General features: G+C 40.5%; 1 protein-coding gene across 1 annotated transcript; it reads right to left on the bottom strand.

Annotated features, from left to right (window-relative positions):
- Positions 1-774: 774 nt before the first annotated feature.
- On the bottom strand, positions 775-23454 carry c22h18orf21 (chromosome 22 C18orf21 homolog). The gene is made up of 5 exons (XM_031729444.2): positions 23098-23454; positions 15949-15971; positions 14855-15075; positions 2244-2437; positions 775-1985 (listed from the first exon to the last, which is right to left on the bottom strand). The coding sequence occupies exons 1-5, from the start codon at positions 23190-23192 to the stop codon at positions 1796-1798; spliced, it is 723 nt and encodes a 240-aa protein (XP_031585304.2). The 5' UTR covers positions 23193-23454; the 3' UTR covers positions 775-1795.
- Positions 23455-23689: the final 235 nt, after the last annotated feature.

Below are 23689 nucleotides of genomic sequence, written 5' to 3'. Positions count from 1 at the left end.
GGATTCTCTTTCTCTCTCTTTTTATTTTTAAACACAAATGACAGTTTCTCTCAGCAGTAAAGTCTGATAAAAAATGTTTATTCTTCCCTTCCCTTTCCCACCCCCTTTTCTATGATTTTCTAGTTTGGCAGTTTTAATCTTAATAACAGGATACTGGAAACAAAATGTCCCTGTATGTTTTAAGACCTTTAACATCAAGGGAACAAACCATCAGCGTGCACCTTCAGCATCTTTTCATACATGTTGCGTTTCGTTAGATTCAGACGGCTACGATCTGCTTATTGCATTATTAAATAAATTTTGAATAATTTGATTCATGGTGACAGAGTTCATTTGGATCTAAGTTTTAAATATATTCATATATTACGTTGGACTAGTTTCTGTAAAGCCTTTTTCCCCATGAGGGCAATAAAGCTAATTTCAGAAGCTTCTGATCCACTCATATTTTCCCACAGAAAAGTTTACTGACAAAACCCGAAAAGGAGAAAATATCCAAAGCGTATCCAACCTGGTACTAGCAAGGTGTACCTAATAAAGTGGCTGATGAGTGTATTTAGTTCTTTCTTTGAGCTAATTTTTTCTCAAGTTATTGATCACACTTTAGTTTGCTTGCAGCCATATCTTAGTGTCTTAAACATGGCTCAGTTTCTAGGTTGTAAACAAGAGCTGATAATGCATACTGAATACCAAATATATGGTCATATAATATGTGCATATATCAGCAGACAGTACAAAAAAGCAGCAGTAAACAGAGCAAAAAAGTAAAGAGCCCACTTTCACAGACTGAAAGTCACAGTTTTATTTCAGGTATTTCACAGTGAAATATAAATGTGAGGTATTTCAGGATTTAAACAAATGTGTGTTCACTGAACAGCTACAGCTACAATCGCTTAAGTAATCAGACATTACAAAAAACAAACAAGTCATATTTAATAGAGCAATGGTGCAAAAGCATGTAGCCAAAGAAAGTATCAAAAGAAAATGTAAAGTTTAGATGACACTAATTTTAAGTCTACAGATGTTTGGCAGATGTGCCTTTTCATTGTAAACAGCGACTGGTGAGTCCCATTCTGAATGATAATCAAACATTTTCATTGGTGATTGATTTGTATGCATTTACAAATATGTAACAATGAGATATTCACATTTATCACTTCTATATTTCAACTTTGTAATTACAAAAAAAAAAAAAAAGAATATAGAAACATGTCCCCACTGGAGAGAACCGAAAGCTGAAATAAGTAAATAAATCAAATACAAAAGTTTAAACATCAAAAAGCATGAATAGTAGTTAAAGATATATATTTTCTATATAAATCTATTTTTGTAACAGTAGAAAATGGAGAAAATATATATGTAAACCAGCTTGTCATGCCACGAATGCCACCACAGAGAAAAGCTGGATTTCCTGTGATGCTTCGGCAATTTGATAAATAAATACTGAACAATCCTTCAACATCCACAGTTTGGGAGTTTACAAACGGGGGATGTGTTAAATTAGATGAAAAGAAGTCTCCCCGTCTTTCTGACTGTGCAGAAGCTGCAGAAACTGACAGCTGAAATAGCGACCTCAGTGCCCCCAGTTACAATTCAGGATTCCAGGAGCGCCGCTCCAATCCGCCCAGCAACTGCCGCGCTGTTGGACAAACTGTATGCCTTTTCACTGGCTTGGAAACTCAACTAGTTTCTCAAGTTCTGATGCTCTGGAGTACACGGATTACAACACGGGCCTACTCCCATTTCTTTGTTTTTTAAGAGTATTCACAAAGATAAAGCACATATAATCTTAAGATGCTCAAAGTGAGGAGAGAAAATCTTTCAAGCCCCCCTTCTTGGTGCCCTGGTTGTCCTCTCGCTGTAGAATCTTGCTTAGACGTCGGACAACCCAGTTTCTAATTTTAGGAGGCTTGGAGGAAGCTGAGCCTGAGCCTGATCCTGAAGTGGTGGTAGTGGAGGTGGAGGTGGAGGAGGAGGAGGAGGAGAATCTGGAGAGAAGGAAGAGTTCATTTAAAAGCAAGCTATCACCAGAGACACGATCCGAAAAACGTGGAACCAACACGTGCCGCCCGCACATCTTGTTCCGTTAATGCTGACTTAATAGAAACTCAATCACTCAAATCCCAACATGCCTGACACATCACTGTCTCATATGTCTGCAGCACCAACTAAGTTTAATCAAGCAAGGCTGTAACTAAACTTTTGGCTCTGTGCATATTAGTAACAGCAAACCAAAATAAACTTACCTAGGTGTATGAGCAGGCGCCCTGTCCTTGCCAGGAGTCTTGGGGGCATTCATGTTGGATCTGCTGGTTGACTGTGGGGTTTTGTGCTTGCCAGCACTCCCTGGTGTGTTGTGGGTCTTAGCGAAGGTAGCTATAAAATCCCTGTTCACCCCCTTGTACCTGGATGTCTTATTGCAGGCATGGCAGGTGGCCATCTGGGATAAGGAGAAGGAAAGGAACACATCCATTAATAATGCATGCTCTGCGTCTACACTGCGCTCATACACAATGAGGTTTTGAGGTGAAGGCATACAAGGCATCCCCAGAGGAGTACTTGGAAGGAAATCCGTTGAAACTTCTTGTGTATAATTTCAACAAATTATGTAAATCCTAGAGAGGAAGGTGAAGCTTTTTGTCATTCTAGTTATTATTCTTCATCAAAACTCACTATTTCCACAGTTTAATGGCTTTCTCTGGGACGCACAACAGTTTGGTGTGGACTTGGGCCTGACTGGCTGTAATAAAAATGGTGCACATGCCACAGGTGACGCAGGCCAACCCGCAAGCCTCACAGATGTCAGGGACACGTACTGACATCTCACAGCTGAGGAAAAGTTTACAATGAGGTAGAGGAAGCTTACTCATGACAGGAGATTCACTTAACAGCTGAGGCTCTTCCCACTGGCTGTGCCAAAGATAATTTTACCTATGAACATTGCAGGATGGGAAAACAATGTGTTTAGCCTATGAGACGGCAAGGTGGGGCTGTTGCCATGCAATTTCACCTATTCAGGGTACACAGCAATGTGGAAAGCTTACAACGGGCAACAGATCAACTTTGTGCTCAAGAAAAACAAAACTGTACTAATTCATATTCTTATTCTCTGATTTAAAGGTGTAGCTGTGCATGATTCACAGATCCTATCAGAGCTGTTGGCTAGTTCTTTTAGTTTAACTCTATAACATTTTTTCCCCTACAACTTCTCTGATGCTTGAGCTGAGCCTACTGTTTTATGTAATTCAAAATAAGACACACTGCATTCAAATAAAATATAAACTCCATGTAAGGCAAAACAAGAAGCAGGAAAGTTGCAAGGTAGAACTACAGGTCAGGAGATCCTCGCAATTTAAGACAACATGCATACTAACTCTTGGCCTATGACTGTGTGTCCAAGTGAAATGGTGCATGAAACAGCAGTACATGTGCACGCAAGCTGTTAATAAACCATCAATGATTAATCAAATAAGTTAAGGAATCATAATGTGACTGGGACAAACAGATAAAAAACAAAACAACTGGCTGCTATGTAAGCCACAATTACTTTATATATACTGTTCAGGATTAGGCAGGACTTCTTATAAGACACCACAGGATGCACTGATCGATGGTAACAACATAGAAAATCATCCCAGCATCATGACCCTGCTATAATTAAAAGATATACCATTTTTTTCTGCTGTTTTAACAAACGTCAAATAACTTCAACTAACTCCAGCACAGGAAAAATACAAATCTTGAACAGAAGAGCCATTTACACTTTTTTTTCCTCTTAAGTAAAACTTTATTTAAAGTAGCAAATGCAGTGCACAGTGTTCAGTAAAAACTCAAGCTCCCTCTAAAACCTAAGCATAAAAAAAAATCCCAGTAGTGACAGAAGCTATCCAGAGTTGCCACAACATTAGAACTGGTTTGAACAGACCACCGCTGCAGAGGTCAGCAAGTCTGAGCCAAACTGTTGACAGTCCCGAATGCTGATGAGATGGAAAACTCACCGACACAAATGTAGCCATTTCAGATTCTGACAGGTGTCTACTGCCGAGTGTTGGAGAGTTGGGTTTCAGTGAACCAGCACTAGTGAGTTCTGGGTTCCTCTTGGTTTTTACCGCACCGTTAGAGAAGTGTTTACTACAGGAGCCTGCAAGTCCCGCTTTATAGAGACAAAGCCAAGCAACTGACCCACCCATCTGTGCATAGGGGTGTGGCTCAATGAGGACTGACCAATGCTCTGTGAAGCAGATGGACTAAATAACCCCAGACTTTCTCTAGAGGATGGATCGCAGTATTACTAATGCATGCAAGATCTTTTGATCAAGTCTATTTGTTAACAAAAGAACCAAACTTAGAACACTTGCATTTAGTAAATACTGCTAAATAACTGATGATTTAAATGCTGTTTATTATTTACTTGTACTCTAGATGTAATGTGAAACGCTTCCAATGTTCAACAGAAACCTCACAGAATTTTGTGTTAAAGCAAAATAAAAAATGATATAAATAAAAAACCTGTACCGAACAGGAGTAGCTTTGCATAAACACACCTAACATGCAGCAATTAATAAAGCACAATAATAGTGCACTATAATCATTATTTCTGTTTAAATAAATGTGCTTGGCGTGGCCCATCATGTCATCTGATTGACATGACGGGCTGGATCTGATTGAAATAAGCCATTTTAGGTAGTTGATTTTGGGTCAGCATTTTAGAAATGTAGAATTTCTAATCTATGCATTGTATGTGGTTTGAATATGAAGATTTTATTATTAATGGTATTTGAGTAGCCCTGTGATGGACTGGTCACCTCTTCTGAGTGTACCCCACCTCCCACTGTATGACAGCTCAGACAGGCTCCAGCCCTCGATGGATAGATGGGTGGATATCTCCTAAACTGCAGTTATCTTATAAGGAGTCTAAAATAAATGTAGAAAGGAACATTCAGCAGAGAGAGGACATTCAACAGTGAAAGTATTCTAAACTTGGAATAACTGGTGCTGTTCAGTAAAGTAGGCACACAAAGTCTGGAGTATCTATAAGCAAAGTAATGCACTAATATTAAAAAGGTGCAGGTGTATAAAGATGTTATACTGGAACTACTTTTGGGTCACATAGAGACATTTCAGACAAATGGATAAAATAGTTATATTAGTTTTGCAGGAAGAATCCATCCTGCTGTTTCCCCTCAGGCCAAACAGATTAGATCTGATTAGTTATGAATTTCGTTTTCACAGTTAAAAAATTTGCATGGCACAAACCACCGAAAACAATATTTGGTTGGAGTTGGAGTGACTGACTTTTTAAATAACATAGTTTTTTGCAGCAATGTAAAATAGTTCATAAACACTCCTTGCACGCAGTTGCATCATTACTGTGATACACTTGAATAGAGGGTTGTAAGCTTTGGCAGATTCTTGGCAGTGACCTCCAATCGTGTTTGAGTTACGGGACGTGAAACCGCCAAATTCAGTGTGGATAGTTCCAGTTTTAACCTCCTCCTATCCACTTATGTTGTGATGCGTACTGTTTGCTTTATTGCACTTTCATATAATCTTTCCATCAACACTTCCTGTTTCTGCAATGATCAAACAATTTCTTCCCATACATCATTAAATTTTTATCTAACCAAATCTTAACAGGGGGTATGGGGGTATATCATTAAACAGAAAACTAATTGCTGTTCTGTTATAAATGATATAGCTTCAATTGTAACACATGCTGTAAGTAATAAGAGCTGGGGACATTTAGGTGACAACGCAGATTTTAGTGTTTCAACTTTTGATGACTATGATTACTTCAAATGATTACTCCAGAGGAAGGGAGGGGGTGCACATAGTTAATGGTGGGCTAGATCAAACACACACAGACAGCTGGTTGCAGATGGATGTTTACAGCTAGGATGACCTCATGCTGTTTATCCTCTCCTGGCCTCGCTGTCATTAGCCAGCTCGAATGAAGCTGATATGACAGGATCTAAAAATCTTTCCCTAATAAAAAAGTGTGTGCATGTAAGTGCGCAGCGGAGATGCTAATCAGCAACTGGAAAGTGCCTAGGAAATGACGCTGTCCACTCTCAGACGACAGTGACGGTAAGGTTGTTGCATAGTGATAAGAGTGATAAGAAATCATGACAACCTAAAATGCAATCCCTCTAGTCACGTGTATCCGTTTAATTTACGCTAATCCTTCGACATGCGGCGTATGCACTTGCAGAGCCACACGTGAATCGGTGGCAGAGAGAGATCTGATTTCCTCTTCTTGCCGTTCTGGCAGCAGACGAACCAGCGCAGTGGCCAACCAAGCATAAGGCTAATGCGGATAAACAACCACCTATATACACCCCAAGGGATATTAAGCACATTTTATTTATTTATTTGTTGCAAAAAGTAAGGTTCCTGTTCAATTTCATGCCATGATTTTAATACTTGCCAGGAGTGTGTAATTGCCTCTAAACTATGCAGTCTTACAGCAGCTCTTTCTGCATATAAAAATAATAAAGTGAGCAGCGAGCTTTCTTTCCTTTACCATATTCACATTGTGTTTTTGTTTAACATGAAATGCGAGCTAAAGCAGACAGCCGCAGTAGCATATACACTCAACCTTGATCCCCTACGCATATATCACGGCCGTTTAGCTCTGTCAGTCACGCACGGCGCATGGGCTGTCAGCGCCTGCTGTTCATCCTTTCAGTCATGAAGAAAAGACAGCGTGCAATTGTTTTAAATCATTTTAGATTGATAGCAGCATTTATTTAAATCTCCTTTCTATCATTCCAAAGACCGAATAAAGCTCAAGTCATGGATTAATGCACAATTTCCTGAACCAAAGAACTCCAGGTTTAAGTTACGAACGGTATAATGGTTTGAGCTTTAAATGAGCAAAAGGACCGAGAGATAGTTCACAAAGGTGAAAACTCTCAATTTAAATAACCGGAGATCAATGAGATCCTGCAGCTCTAATTCTTGTAGTTCAATCTCTGGCAAGCTGACTGTTGTGTGTAACCCAATACTGTGACAAATGAGAACAGAGTTTAACATTCTCCGAGTCTAAAACAAAAAATCTAATAAAATAATCTGACAGAGCTTTTGTTTTCTCTTCCAGAGCATACTGTACTTGTCTCCCAGCATACGACAAACATTCCTGCACTTTGCAATTGCTCATTTTCATGATTATAAGTAGTCAAAATTTTTTGCAAAACACACACACACACACACGAACACACAGAGAGCCACATAAATCAATTCTGCAGATGGACCTTCCGCTAATAATAGCCTCTGCTCCATAAATACCTCCCTTCCAAGCTTTCTCTCTGCTGTCAGAGGTCAGCTTCGGTTGATTAATCTGACCTCAGCAGTGCAATACTGCCCAAGAGGAGGATGATGAGTAGAGTAGCAGAGTGAGTCACAGAATGAGGCGCCTGTTAGGACTCCCAAAGTAGAAATATCAGTCGTATAATTGTTTATAAGTGCTAAATGTTGATCGTGTGATGAGACGTTCCTGTTTTTGTGAACATCAAAGTATGATTATCCACATACGCTGTGTGTGAAAGTCATTCGAGACCGCATCAATACAACACAATAAAGCTGAAAACAGAAGAGCAGTTGGGGATCAATACGAGGCAAGCAGTATAAACTTTCCTCTCGCCGTGGCCTTGCTCTGTGATTGGGTGCATGCAGCCACTTAGTCACACTGTCTGGAGGCAGGCAGGCTGGTAAATACACAGACACCTGATCTGAATGCAGAGCTCCTACATACTGCCATAAAAACATATCTGTTTCTCTCTTTCTTTCTCGCTCTCTTGTCAGTGATAAAGGCCACGTTTTATCCTGCGTCGCACAAGCCGGTCAGCCTCAAGAGCCAAAAACAGCAAACGCCGGGAGACAGCTTCAAAGATGTGAAATGATGGTTTACCCGCCGTCCTCAACAAACTTATTTCCAGTCAGCCAGATTAGATAAAGAAAAAAAAAAAACATTCTAACTCTTCATAATAACTCCCATATGAGTTTTAATCAACATCTGCTGCCTATGCTAATCTGATTTCTAATACTCCAGAGTGAAAAGTGTTTGTAGGTTCTTTTAGATATGGAGAGGAAAATAAACTACAATAATGTATAAAGTCTTGAGGCATACCTGATTTATTTATATTTTGCTTCCAAGGTGCCAGACTTTCTTGTAACTTTTAAAGTGGTCTTGAGCAATAGTTCTGCAGGCTTTCAAGTGTCTTTCAAAGTTTTTCTTTAGACATTTGCTGTTTTTCAGCCCATTCTAAGAGGACTGTTTTCTTATTTAATAAGCCACTTAACACTGACCTATGAATCTTTAACACAAGCAGCTAACTCAAGGGATGACCCAATGTTGCATCTACACATAACACACAGCAAAGAACCCAAACTGTAGTTTTAGGCACTTTGTCACTATCACCCCGTCACAAAAACACATGGCAAAAATGAAAATCTGGGATATCTTGGCACGGTGTGCAGTGTGTCCTGACAGAAAAATCCAGCAAACATGTGTCACAGGACCTGAGAGATCCATCTGGACATTCACTTAAATCTAACTACTGTTGACCCTCAACCTGGATTGGAAATGGTCTCAGTGGAAGGGTGGCTGTCAAGAAGCCATTCTTGAGAAAGGGGAACAAGGAGAAAAGGCTGAGGTATCCCAAATTACACAAGAACTGGACTGAAAATCAGTAGCAACAGATCTGATGGAGTGATGAATCCAAACTTGAAATTTTTAAATTGTGGTCAGTAAATGAATGGGATTATGCAGGGATTATGTTACTTTGGGAAATATCATACAAATGTTTATATTTCCTTTTTCCTTTTATTTCACAGCCTTAAATGTACGGGCTAATTACCCCAAATGTACAGATCATCTGTAATCCTTCTTTTCTTTTTGTTTATGTGTATAAAAGAAAAACTCTTAATAAAAAGACACTGTTTAAATTGTGGTCAGTATGTAGGGAGGTGGTTATGAGAGACGTCCAACAGTGAGTGTCTACAGTCATCTGTAACACACGGTGGAGGTTCTGTCATGGCTTGGGGCTGCATTTGAGCCAGTGTGGTTGGAGATCTTGTCAAAACTAGAATTATGGAAACAGAAAAGTACCGTCAGAGTTTGCTAGACCATGAAATATCATCTGGAAAGCATCTGATTGGCAACGACTCCATTTTCCAACAATACATGATCCCTTTAAATCCAGGTATCCCAAACATACTGCTAATGCAATAAAAGCATAGCTGGATATAAAAACGCATAATGGAACACCATCAATCATGGACAGGCCTACCAACAGCCCGGAACACAATATTATTAAAGCAGCATGAGAGACAGAGAACAGAACAAAAGGCAGCCAACATTCAAAAAGAGCTCTGAATAAATAATAAAAAAAATAAAAAGTGACAGAAATACTTGTCAAAGGCCCTCAGACATTATCTGTTGAAGTTTATGCAACGCAGGCAGTACACGCTTTTAATATATTTATAAAATCATGCAGTTCTGAGTAGTTTGAGAATACAATAGCAACATCTCACTTCCTGATGGCCTAGAGCTGTCTGTATTTGTAAGCTTAAAACAAACAAACAAACAAAAGATCTTACCACAGAGTACAGTCTGCATTTAAATTTACAAAAATCTTTACCTTGGAGATATATCTCAACCCACCAGGCTGTTCAAAACACAGGTGAAGTTTTGAGGCTGAGGAATAAAGAAAAGAGCCCAGAGACAGATCTGGATTTAGAACTCTTCCCTGATTATTATAGAGATGACGAATGGCTGTACTTGGCTTCACAGAAGACATGCAGCGAATGCCATTAATGCACACATGTGCTGACAGATTCAATTTCAGAAGCCGTATAATTCAAATGCTGGTGAGTGAGAATGCGAAAGCCGAACAGAGGGAATGCCAAGTTCCAAAGCAGACTTTTTAATAGTTGCGTCAAGACAAAAATGAAGTGAGGCTAAGGTGGTAATTGAGAGATGACATGCTGCAATGGTACCACCTTAAGTTCTCTATATGGGCTTTATCCCGCATGTGTACTCAACTACAGACATGATGACAGTGGAGAGAAGAAAGTGTGGATGCTTAAAATAATTAAACTGTATGTTACATTATGCATATTTTGGTTTTCATTTGCTCTTCAAGGATGTCAGTCCAGCTGGCATCAGTTTCCCATGACTCCTGCCATTGCTGCATACAGTATGTAGATGTTTACATATTTCAAATGCTTTATTTAAATACCCACAAGAGTGAGTGATTCCACCTCCCACTGTGACTCCTCTGTTTGTATCTAAAAAATGCTTTCATCTCTAAGCATCTCTCTTTCCCAATATTTTCCCCCCTCTTGTAATCCTGCTCCCCCTCAGTGGAGTCTTTTCTGCTCCCTGACAGCAAACAGGCAAAACACCAGCTAGACATCGCTGCCTCCTGTTTCTTGTCATGGCCTCAAGCGGCACATTTTCCACTAAAGATAAATGAAAGCGAAATGTGGTGAAGACATGGCCAAGAAAGGAAGGAGAAATGGAGAAAGAATGTGAGAGGTTAGATTGTGGTTGGGTAGATGAGCTGAGGTAGAACTTAACAGAGAAATAACAAGAGAGACTGGAGTGTGTAAAGGTACGAGGATAAGAGTTGGTCAGTGAGGTCAAGAAGAAGTGGTGACTTAAAAAAATCACAGATTTGAGTCGCATCAGAAAGATGGCTCCGTGTGCAATGTGCCAAAAACGGAACCACCTATGGTCTGTCACTTTGCTCCTCCATATCTGGGTTATCTTGTATTCTGAAAACGCACTGAATGAGAATGACAGAGGAAAAGCACATTCACTACATGTACCTATGCACCTGTCTTAATAAAAGGACCAACAGAAATATTTAATCCTAATCTAGATATGCACTAATCACCCAAAAAAACATAAAAGCACAGAATACATTTTCCTTGTGACAAGCAACTCTGATAGGAAGTCTAAAACTAAACTCAAGGAGGAAGAAGAGAAGAATGCAGGAGGAGAATAGGCTATTCTTCGCTCCATTTAGGGTCTCTGCTTCTTTTGTGGCGCTGCATGCAACCTATTCCCAGATCCACTGCTGGATAACCCGCTCAGCACGCATAAACAAAGTGATTTATAACAGCACTAAGACACAACTTCACAGGGCTGAGGAAAGCCTGTCATGCACTGGCATCCACCACAAGGGCATACACACACACACACACACACACACACACACACACACACACACACACACACACACACACACACCCCAAACGGCAATAGCAATACAGTGTGAAATCAAGGGGATTTACACCCTGGAGTATAAACGCTGCAAACCGCTTGTGTGCATGACTATAAATTTGTATTTATTGGTCCAGTGGTCCCTTCTGATGTTTGCATGCTTACATTTTAGCTAAAAAAGGTGCTCTTTTAAATTTACTGCAAAAATACACTGTTTTAAGGCATGTGCATTGAAAATGGCACTTATTACAGCAGGGTGCAGCATGCATATAGGGTGGAGCATGCATATAGGGTGCAGCATGCATATAGGGTGGAGCATGCATATAGGGTGCACCATGCATATAGGGTGGAGCATGCATATAGGGTGCAGCATGCATATAGGGTGCATGTTCAGAATTATTCACGCTGCTTCAATGTTAAAGAGTTTAACTGATAATTCGTGCAAAGACTTTCTAAATGCAGCTAAGTAAAAGAAATGCAAATATGAAACTATAAAAGATGGATAACAATATTGACATTATTGACAACAAATCTCATCCACAAAAAGGCCCTGTAATTGTTCTGACGCTTCTAAAAACAAATGAGCGTACAAGAGAAATGAGTATCTGCATCTACAAATAGTCATACGCTGTTTTAAATAAACACCTGTCTCCTGCTCAAGATAAAAAAAACACACAAAGGTAAATTTACACAACAGAGTTACGTGGCTGACCGTAAGAGGAGACTAATATACTGTGTACACAGCCATAACACTTGACTCTGGCCCACTGAAATGAAGCAATTAAATAATGAAACAACAACAACAGGTGCCAAATTCAATGGTCACTGTGACACATTTTCCCATTCTGTGGATTATTTTTCATGCATTTGAAAAATAATGAAATAATGATTCCCCTATTATCCTCTAACTATGACACCAAGTGGATGCCAATCTTTTTATCCAAGCTCGTGCTGAGCCCCTCTTCCTGTCAGAGCTGCTTTGCTCTTTTCACCAGCGTTGTGTCAGGGAGGAAAAGCAAAGGAAGCTTTTCACATTCCACCTCTTATCATCACTACTCTATCAATGTGCATTTTAAGCATATCAACTTGCTATCGCCCTTTTACTGAGCACAAGTGTATCATGACCCGCATGTGTGGCTTGACTTGCTGTCTCTTGAACCTCCAGTACATTGGGCAGGCTAGTGACCATGAAAACAGAGGTTAAAAATACCTTGGAGGACATTCTCGGGGCCGTATTGGTTTACGAGGAAGTCATGTGATGGACAAACATCCACACTGTTCATTGTGATGATTGTTGACAAATGAGTCGGCGGAAATGTGAATAATCGCGGCTCAATGTCTTTAAGAGTGGCCTTCAGTATAAAACACACAGCATAGTTCTGTTTAGCTAAGAGTTTAATAACAGGGGAGCCACACACGCTTAAGGACAGGATGTCTGGGACTGATTGGACCACATGTGTGACAGCACATCCATGATCCCACGACCCATGAATCTCCTGTTCCACCACATCTCAAAGGACTTCTATATTGGCTGACATGCGCTGGCTTCGGAGGCCATTTAAATACAGTTAACTAATTGTCATGTTCAAGAAACCAGTTTGAGCCTGATTTGAGTTTGATTTGAGCTTTTTAACAAGGTGTAGTAGTTCTTTTCAAGCTCCTAAGACTACCACAGACACTACCACAGAAACCTACACAGACATTGTGCCCAGTCCTTTATTTATTTGTTATTTCATCTAACAAGTATAGCAAGTGCAGCTTGTTCACCTCACGATCATGTTGTGTATCCTTCCTTGATCCAGGATCTGATAAATCTCTTTATCAGACCCCCAATCTCACCTTCACAACAGCCCTTAAAAGTAGAAGTGCTGCATTTGAAATTATGACACAAGGTCCCAGCTCTTTTTGCAGTCCATGATTTGACTCCTTTCACCTCATCTACCTGCCTTTCTCCCTCTTGTCCCTTTTAATATTTCTAACTTCATTCTGCATTTATTCCTCTCACTATCTTTCTTTTTTTTTAAATCCTGCTACCGCTCTCATTCTCTATCTACCTCTTAGCCCTCAGAGTCAACAGATACAAAGTGGAGAGTGGGTTCAAAGTGCTTTGTGTCGTGAATACCTGCATACTAAATGAACCAGACCGGATTTTAATGATGCAGCAGCATTTCCACTAAAGCTGCTCTTCATTAGGCTGATGTCAGATCACTAGAGGGGCTCTTCAGTGCTATCACCGGTGCTGGGGAAAATGACCCTATAGCTGCATGCTCCATCACTAGCTTCCTCATCTAAATGGGTTTATCAGTAGAGTGGGTGTGTGCTGGCCAAAATCTGTTTTTACATTTTATTCTTGCTCGGTGCCATCCATTAAGAGGACAGACAAAGGGGACCACTATAACAATTTGGGGGAGGGCTGTGGCATGAACAGAGTGAATGTTGACAAAGCACTCTCTAGCAACATTAGCTCTTACAGTTAAGCCTAATGGGACCACTGTAAGGCTGGAGCAGTAAGTGGAGCACCATAATGATACCAGACACTTTCTGTGGAATGAATACTAATGACTTCATCGATTTAAATGGGAAAAATGGCTCAAAAAATAGATTAAGAGACAATGCAGGACTAGTTAAGTTATAATAAACTGATAATTCTTTTTCTTCTTTTTCTTTTGCATCCAGGCTTTGGCCTTTCTTGTGGAGTCTTCCTGTACTCCATGTGTCTGTGAGGTTTCTCTTCAGGTAATCAGGCTCTCCCGCAGTCTTAAGACATGCATGTTAGGAAAACTGGTGATGCTAAATTGGCTGTAGGTGTGAATGAGAGGATGAACAGTTGTCTGTCACTCTGTGTTAGCCCTGTGACAGACTGACGACTTGTCCAGGGTGTACCCTGCCTCTCGCTCTACACCAGCTGGGACAGACTCCAGCGCTTTCTGGATGAATGGAGTGTAGATCTCCCCTGGCTCATTTATGCTCTGAGGTCAATAATAGCTACAGAATAAGCATGTCCACACTAAAGTCCAAGTGATAATTAAGAGAATACAATCATTAGAATATGGTGGGTAATCAGAAGCGGCAGTATTAGCAACAATTAAAAAAGACATATTGCACCAATAAATCACATATCAGCTGCTATCCCAAATATCACAAAATAACTACTGACCTTTAGTTTAACACCACTACAGCTGAGGAAACTGTTCAGCCTTAAAGCTAGGATTATTTGGTTAAACCAAGTGAAGACTCAACGTGGAGAAGCATGCACCATATAACCAGAACAAACTCCCAGACATAACCAGAGGTGTGCTCTGCTCTTTTAAATCCATGTTTGCCATGCGTTGCTTCCTTTTTTGGAAAGATTTCTTTATATCTCGCACTGCACTGGACTCGTCCGTAATGTTTACTCTTGTGTTTAATCTTCCTTCCACTTTGGCTTGGTGCTATCTTATTTTTTATTCTTTGTAAATACATGTGTGCCTTTCTTTTATGCTCCTCAGGACCTGAATGTTTTATGTAAAGCACCTTGTGTTGCCTTGGTTTTGAGTTCTCACTTCCATTGTACTCCTGAACAATATGCTGCAGTGCAGTAAAACACATAATCAGGTGCTTAGATTTGTAGTTTGTTTGCCTTCTCACCAGTACCGACGAGGACTTCTGGAAGCGGCAGAGCAGATTTTTCTGCACCAGGCTGAGCCGTTTGCCTCTGGCCTTCCTGAGCAGGACACTTTGCACCCGTGCTGATGGACGCTGCTTGGGCCTCAGACGCACATGGTGATTGTCAGGGTGCAGCCACTGGCAACAGTACAGACACACCACAGTGTTGTGCAGCACACTGGAGAATTTTTGTTTCAGAGGTCCTGAAAGCAAATGAAAGACACAGATGATCTAAAATGTATCTTTTGAACAAAATAACAATCAAACAACCAAAAATTGCTGAAATGTACAGTACTGCACAAAAGTCTTTCGATCATTTGAATTGAATTGAACTGAATTGAAAGTCTTGAGCCACCCTCCTTTATGTCTTACATTTGCTTCCAAGTAACTGGATTTTCTTGTAATTTTGAAAGTGCTCTTGAGCAATAGTTCTCCAGGCTTTCTTAAGGTCTTTCAAAGTTTTTCTTTGCACGGTTTTTGCACAATACTATATGCAAGGGTGAGACTGGCCCCTTACAATTTAAACAACAAGCAAATGAGATTTATAACAGAAAGATGACAGTTTGATCTTGGAATTATCATTTAATAGTCCATATTTCTATTTCCATAGAAAACTGTGATCTTTTTAATAGAACAAGGAGACTTTACAAAATTCATTTAGCAATTTTTTTCTAACTCCCAAACAAACACCACGTTACTTAGTTTGGGACGAGTCCTTGTGCTATTTAAGGAGAAAAGTCTGAGGAGCCTTACTAAATGGCACCACTCCCGTTTTATGTGGTTTCCGCTGGCATGGGTCTGAGAGTTTGTGTGTCTGTGAGTGTCTACGTGTGGGTGTTTGATTCCACTGGGCAGTCTGCTAGAGACAGCTGGCTGCCTCTGAGTATTTGGCGGAGGATTTAGTGAGTTTTATCAACCTTGACAAGCCAGTGACAAGGTCCTACTTACTACTGCATTCTGTGCGTGCTTATTACACTCTGGGGCAGAACTGATGAAAACATGCAAAAGTGAAACAGGAAGAAGAAATTTAAATGAAACGGGAGTTCGTTCAAGGACTCACGTCTCCGTGAACTTACCGTTAGCCTTCAAAGACCCCTGCCTGGGAAAGAGAAAGAGGAGACGAGTTTGAGACTTCAATTATAACCGAGTTTATGTCAAAACACAACAACAAGATCACGAGGCATCATTTTAATAATGTACATCTTGTATCTGTGCATTTTTAAAATACTTTATTTGTAATTCGACGTGCATATTCATGTATCCTGAAATGCTCCTCTCAATTTACATCACAACAACATCTTCTGTAACGCTGAACCAGTGAAATAAACAAGGTAAGACACAGTGTGATGGAAAATATTGAAATAAATACGTTTATTGCTTGCATATTTGCATAAAATAGATTTTTTGCAAACACACAAATTACAAGATGGAAACAATTTTTGGGGGCGGAAAAAAAAAAAGACTATCTATTCCCATTATGTGGAGTGGAAAACATGCAACCGGAAAAACAGGTCTCTCCCAAACAATACGGGGCAGCTTTCCAAACCAATTCAGTGGCTTCACCGCCCATGGGGCTGCCCCCGCTTCGGCAACACTCGCAATGAGATATTTTAACTGAGCCACAACTAAGCCGCACTAAAATTAGCTCAGGGCTTAAATCGATAAAGGGACATTTATTGTCCGGCTGCACGTGTGTCAGGGACAGACAGAAATAGGGCTGTCTGTTTATGGAAAGGGAGGAGGGCGCGCGGGGTCGGCTTTAATCTAGAGTTGACCTACGGGCCTTTGCCGCGGCGTCTGGTGGCAGAGGTTTGTTTATATGCTCCGCCGGCATTCTTGACCGTGCCATATGCGAAACGGTGCATCGTACTGATGGATGATTTCAGATACAGCTGAGCACACTGTGGGCTTTGCAACATATCTGCCATCAGTCACTGTACAGTCTGAATCACTGTCTCTAGATACTACCCCCAATTTAATAATCAGTGACTGGATTAAGCTGTCAGATTATATAGACGACCTGTCGGCAGAAAATACAGGAAATGAAGAGAAACTGTATGAGGCTGATGTGGTGGATTGTTACTCTGTTGTGAAGTGATAATGACTCATGGACCTTGAACAATCCCAGAAATGCAGTTAGTTGTTTGGAAAGCCATTTAATCATTCTCCGCTGACATAAAAAAAAAAAATCCTTTTCAGGAAGTTAGTTGATTTACATTTCCCATGGTAGATCACATCACCACTATACACTATACATTTTGATTACAAAAGCAAGGGCTTTTTGTTGGCATGAGATGAAAGCAAATCCTCCAACAACCAGCCTGCTAAAAACAAGTGAATGACTCAAGTGTGGAAAAGAGGAATTTTTTAGGGAATTTTCTTTTTCTCCCTTGCCACAGCTTCCTGGATGAGCCAGCTCTCTGAAAGGCTGCACCGCAAAGACTGCTTCCAGTGCGCAAATCTTATTAACATACTTGTCATGCATCTCCTTTTAAGTGCATGCTCGGTTGTGGCGATAAACGCTGAAGATACGCGTCCTAAGGATGAACTGCTGACAGCTGGGAGATCAACGAAGCGCTAGAGGATGCAGTAGGGCAGTGAGGGGAAATTATGTGTCGGCTACAAGGTAATAATGTGATTATAGACAGAAGTGCTGTCTGAGGCATGAAATGAAAAGCATTATGAATATTTTATTGCTACCATCAGGGAAAACAACAGGGCTGCTGGCATATCTTGAAAAACCTTCACCGGAGATTGTAACTCATTCAGATATTTAGACACAAAGCACAGGTAGCAGCTCAGTCACAATCAGTCCTTGAAATACTCTAGAAAATGTGCCCCTCTACAGCACCGATTCACATGGTTTCATTCATCACCTGGACCTTACAGCAAAAGAGGCCAGCAGGTGCTTCTCAGTCTGAGGATCATTTGCTCCTGCTGAGAGGAGATGTAACAGGAGTGATACAGTATGAGAGGAAATGAGGGCAAGTGATAGATAAAGGGAACGGAAGAAGGAAAAAGGCCTTTAAAAGGTGGTGACAAACAGCAGGGAAAAAATGCAGTGACAAGTTTAACAAGACAGCGATGCGGTGCTTAGTGATGCTGCCCTACAGGAAAAAGACTCTGGGTTCAAATCTCCTGGTTGGTTGTAGTGCTGGGTGATATGGAAAAAATATTTATCACGATATGAATTATTTTATATCACGATAACGATATATATCACGATATACCACCTGACCTGTGGTCATCTGGAAAGTACGCAGTCTGTAAACAGCGAGTGGAGAGGGTGCAGTCTTTGTTTTGAGTTACCGTAAAGCATGTCGAAAATCCGGGTGCACGTAAAGCAGCACCATGTCGCAAAACCACAAGACGGAGTTTCTTTGCGAAAAATATCATCTTTTTATACTTTTAACTTTATGCAAGAGAAAATAGAGCCAGAGCTTATCTTTACATTTTACATGCTGTAGTGCCATTTGTGGGAGCATTTCAAGTTGCTATACATCAATACAACCGTTATAGCCCAAATTTTAATAATATGTATGCATTAAGTCCATAGTAACTACATAAATTGCAAAAAAGTACAATAAACTACAAAAAAATTGAAAATCGTTATTGTTTTTTTTTTTTTTACATACATTTCTAGTTAAAGAAATTTAAGAGGCTTATCCCTCAAAACTGTAAATACAAAAAAGTTGCACCACGAGAAATTTATTTTGAGTGTCTTCATAGTTTTATTTTTGAGATACACTCATTTTTATATGCTACAGGAAAAATGAAAATAAATATTATAATGCAAATTTTCAAAAAAACAGCATGTGCATCAAAATACACTATTTCCAACAGTGTAATTTGACTTCTAAGCATCCCAGAAACGATACAGAAAAGCATAAAGTCAAACATGACTTTTAAAAACACCAACATAGGCTTTGAAGGTAAAAACTTCCGGTTTTGGACAGGTAATGGCAGACATGCGATAGTTCGCGCTGACTTATATTCCAAGTACGAAGTGTTATGAACAGCTGATCGGATCGGCAAAGCGTGCTTCTGGAATATTATGTTTTTGTTGCTGGAAGTGCTTTTTATGCAATTTTTGCAAAGCTATATGTGGAAGGAAACCGTGACCTAGGGCAAGCTAATGGAACAAGATGTAAATACAGCTCCTACGGCACGATAGACACTTTTCTATCGTCCACACGATATATATCGTCATATCGCCCAGCACTAGTTGGTTGAATTTGAACTTCATGCCGAAATCCAAAGAAATGCATGTTGGGATAACTGGTGATTCTAGAATTGATTCTGGATGTGAGCTTCATAAAGTGTTTTGAATAAATGTGGCTTTTTGAACTAAGCACTCGAGTGGTCATTAAGAACAGTCAGCAATAGCTCGGCTCGGCTTGACTCAATCAGGTGGTAATACCTAGGACCAAATATTTTTTTCGTAGCCACTCGTCCAGAGTTCCATGGGCGTCCATCGGCATGCCACCGATTGGCTAGTCAGCGGCGTCACTCGAGGACTCATGAGAGTGACTCCTTCACAAAAATCAAAACTGGCACTGCTGAAATGCAGCAACGAGGAAAATGGCTACAAAAAAACAACACTGTGGTAACCGAGTCTGGAAAAAAAGCAATACATGTAGCCTATGTCGTATACAAATGATGTCAGAGGACTTTCGACCTCCTTGCTGTAATGGCCCTACGCGTATTGGAGTCAAGTCGAGTTGAGTAGGTACTAATGAAAAAGAGGCTTAAGAGAATGCAATCCAAGCATATCTGGATTACCCTTTAACTCTTTGCCCTTTGGATAATTCTTTTTTATAATGAGAGGTTTATCATATTTCAGGCCTGCTTCTAGAACAAAATGACTGGGTGGGCATCAAAGTTCGGTGGGGATGATCTCTGCCTACACAGCTTACTGGGGCTGGGGCTCTGAAGAGGCTGAAGAGGTCCACACTTAAGAGGTTTTCTCCCGCTAAAAACACAGTGTCCAGATGACCAGAATCGACTTTCTGGGTTTTCCTTACCTTGATGATAGAGCATGCATCAAGAAATGGCAGACATGAGTTGAAATAAAAATAACAAAAATGCTTTGTTCGCAGGTCAACTGGTGAACAAAAAACAAACAAACAAAGGCAACAAAATCACTGCTTCAAGCTTTCAAACAAGAGGGATAGATTTCTCTGTTTACTTTGCAAATGTGGCATATAAGCTGATCCCAGGGTGAGATGACAACACGTGGCTGATATCCTTCTACAAATCTACTTGTAAATCTAATATAGGGCGTTCTATCAAAAGCTACCTCAGCCTACACTCAGTTGCTGCACATCCAGAAGCCACTTTGTAACCCGCCTCCACCCCAGCTCCTCCTTTCTAACTAACTTTATCAAGATCACATCTGTTGTCACCGATGCCTGCTCTGCTCTGCAAATCCTTATGCACTCCACATATTCGCATGGACAGGCAGGGAGGTCCCAAAACAGAGCCACGCCGCCAAATATAAACTACTGCAGATGGAAATATCAATCTTCTTTTGACTACATTGGTCCTGAATTAGGTTTGTTAGGCCGACTAAGTAGGTGATTTCTTTTGGGAATGTGGTATGTCACAGCCAAAATGAAGAAAACAATCAGAAGTTATTAAGGAACAATCATGCCTTGAAGCCCTCTTGCTTTCGCTATATATTCCTCCCACACTAATTACTCAAGAGCTCCACTAATATTAACCAACACACAGCAATTGCAGCTGTACTTCTAGACTGAAAACCATGTCAGGCCTGTGTGAAGATAATAAAAGACAAAACGAGAAACCAAAACAAGTTTCCAAATTGTTGGTCCAGCAGACGACATGCATATTTGTTTTGGTAATCAGAACAGTCAGTCAGGGTCTAGTTACCAGACACGCAACTATGATTACGAACTTACTGGAAAAAGCTTCACTGATTCAACAACGTGAGCCACAATAAGCACACCAAGTACTTGTACATCGAATTCAACAATAAGTGTAATGCCCCATGCAAACATACATACTAACTCATTCAGTCATCGGCCCGGCAGAAGGTGAAGACTGTGGCAGAAGGCAGTAACACCATCTCCTACAAATATGTGGAGTATGAGCGTATGAGTAATCGCGCACCCACGGAACAAACACTCCAGTGACGCATTGGCCTGCAGAAAGTGGAGACAGTGGAAACCCCCAAAAGAACACAGGGACATGGTCGTAATTCCTCAGGATTCAGAACATCAATGCACTCTGATCACGTACACCAATGTATGCTGACTCAAATATTTTCAGTTCCTCTCCTGTCGCGGGTGCACAGTTTGATCAATTGTGCATTCAAAGCATGCGTCTGAGGCTTTCATTCGTAGCAAGTTCCTTCCTGTATGCTGCCTCTCATATTATCACTCGGATCACTTAATTAGCTCATGGCGCTAAGTGTACATTTTGGCAGTGGCTGTTCATTGTGTCTTCTCTGCCAGGCACTTTGGCATAAAACCAGTGAGGTCTCTGAGTTACAAAGCCAAACATTTAGATTTGTGTCCTGCCTGCTGGACAGCTGGTCAGAGTTAAACGTGTTCAAAATGTTCTCAAATACCACAGCTAATCATAGCTGGGGAATCTGGGGAACAGATCAATGTTATTAAAGCAGCAGTGGGCCCACACACATCCGGAAAACGACCCGGACTGGGGTTTTCACCATTAAAACCTCTGTTTTTCTTTCCATTCATGGTTCTGCCCACAACTTTCCTGGCTCAGGTAAGAGAGAAGACAAGCCAAAGGACACAGGGACATGGCTGAAACCCAACTAATGCACGAATCGCAGGAGTCCACACATATATGCAAAGTCTAAGGAACGTGGAAAGAGCCTACACAGACATATATGCGCATTTTAAAACATTTTAGATGCATTAATGCTCAATTTAAACCCTAATAAAGAAGAAAAGTCTGTATACCAGCAAGTGGGCACAGCCTGAGCGCGCACACACACACAGACACACACAGACACACACACACACACACACACACACACAGAGACAAAGGCTTAAGAGGATTTCTTTTGAAATTACTTCCACCTTTCACCACAACATGGCAATCACCAATGTCTGGAACGGCTATCAGACACCAAAATTTTGAAGTTCAAGAAGTGAACTGTAAATGATGAAGAAAATCATAAAGTGGCCAGAATAAATGTGTTTAATTCTGATTGAAAATTCAAAGACTTAATTACAGGAATCTAATAAGAATAAGACACCTTGGGAATGCTGGATCAGGGCTCTGTTTGGGTTTGTTTACCAACCATACAAGGATGAGGCTGAGGCTTACATACTGCCTGGCTCTCCTACCCGATGATTAGAGGGACTGTCTGCACCACCACCACTTTGTTTACTTCCTTGTGCTTTGATTTCAGAGCTTGTTAGGAAGATGTCTCGATCTCACCAATTAAAACCATTTTCACCAAACTGTAATTCATTTAAATTGAAACTATCACTGAGGCATTGCAGACTTGCCCACAAACACGAGCAGCCACGGCTGGGACTCTCACATGGGCTCATGTCCAGCTACAGTAAGTCACTGTTGTAGAAGAACTACAGCAAGCTGGAAAAGTACAACAATTCATGCTCCACAACGCCAACACTATTCACACCTGAGGCACCACTAAAGACCAACGTAAGCAGCAGCCAGATCTTATTTTTAGACTTCATTGTATTGTGTGTTTCTGCAGTTTCACTGTAGCCCACAGTGATCCGATTATCCTCGAGGTGACTGTAACACAAAAAGTTATAAAAAAGGAATGAAAGCACGAGCACATAACCCATTCTTATTTAAATTAACATGTGAAAAAAGAATGAGAATTAAACAGTGGCTTAATATGTAAGACGTCAGAGCTCAACCAATCCCAAAACGATTGACAGGACAAAGCTATAGTTCCTTATAACTGCGAAACTATAGCCTCAGTAATAAGGCACTATAGTGGGGGCTACAATCACAATTTGTTTTCAATTTCCCCCCAAATATATCTGTATTTCTAAATAAACAATAAAGATATTCTGAAATTATAGCTCTAATTCTAAAGCAATGACGTCATCGTCGAGCGAGAAACTTTCCCGGTCACACTGGGCGAACATCTCCACCTAGAGTCCACTTTCTGGCATTACAACAATAAAGAACTGCAAGTAAAATATATTTTTAAGTGGTATTCGTGTTTGGTTATAAGTAAAGTATCTTACATGTAGAAGCGAGATAACTCCGGGCAGCTATCCTTATACAGCAGAGAAGCGTCCAGCAGAAAGCTGTTTGATTTTTTTTCAGGAGAAATCTCCATTTTTCTGATGATGCACGTGAGAAAACGGAAACTCTCCTGCGAATACAAATAAAAACTTCCTCCGTAAATGATTAGCCGGCTTAACAAGTAAAAAGTGGAGACTAGACGGGCGTCCTTTACTCTACAGAAGAAGCTGCCGCGGAACGACTGTAGAAAATGTATTAATTCTCATCAAGTCTGCATTGAGCTAACTAGCGTTCCAGTTAGCCACCTCCGGTCGCGAGATTCTGACGTTACTTGCATTGGATTATGGGAAACGGAGTAGTTAGGGCGCGTATTGATTTCAACACCATTCTCTCATTTGATAATGCAAAAAAAGAAGACAAAAACTAAAAAACGACAATAAAAAAAATAATCGCATATCGCTTGACACAGGGAATTGATTAAAATTCGAAGTTTTAAAGATAAAAGCTATTTAGTCTGAGGTATCATCAATGACTGCACTAATGGACCTGTTTGGAGTCAACACTTACTGAGTTAAATGTCATTAACTAAGG

The sequence above is a fragment of the Oreochromis aureus genome, linkage group 22, assembly GCF_013358895.1.
Source record: "Oreochromis aureus strain Israel breed Guangdong linkage group 22, ZZ_aureus, whole genome shotgun sequence".
Classification (NCBI taxonomy): domain Eukaryota; kingdom Metazoa; phylum Chordata; class Actinopteri; order Cichliformes; family Cichlidae; genus Oreochromis; species Oreochromis aureus.
The sequence above is the reverse complement of the archived record's forward strand: the minus strand, read 5'-3'. Positions and strand labels throughout refer to the sequence as shown.

What these genes read in the sequence shown, in the direction of transcription:
- c22h18orf21 (XM_031729444.2), bottom strand. Translation starts at nt 23,192, where the DNA reads ATGGAGATTTCTCCTGAAAAAAAATCAAACAGCTTTCTGCTGGACGCT. An exon ending in GAGTTATCTCGCTTCTACAT is followed by an intron (nt 15,972 to 23,097) that starts GTAAGATACTTT and finishes TCTCTTTCCCAG; the next exon opens with GCAGGGGTCTTTGAAGGCTA. An exon ending in GGGGTCTTTGAAGGCTAACG is followed by an intron (nt 15,076 to 15,948) that starts GTAAGTTCACGG and finishes ATTTGCTTTCAG; the next exon opens with GACCTCTGAAACAAAAATTC.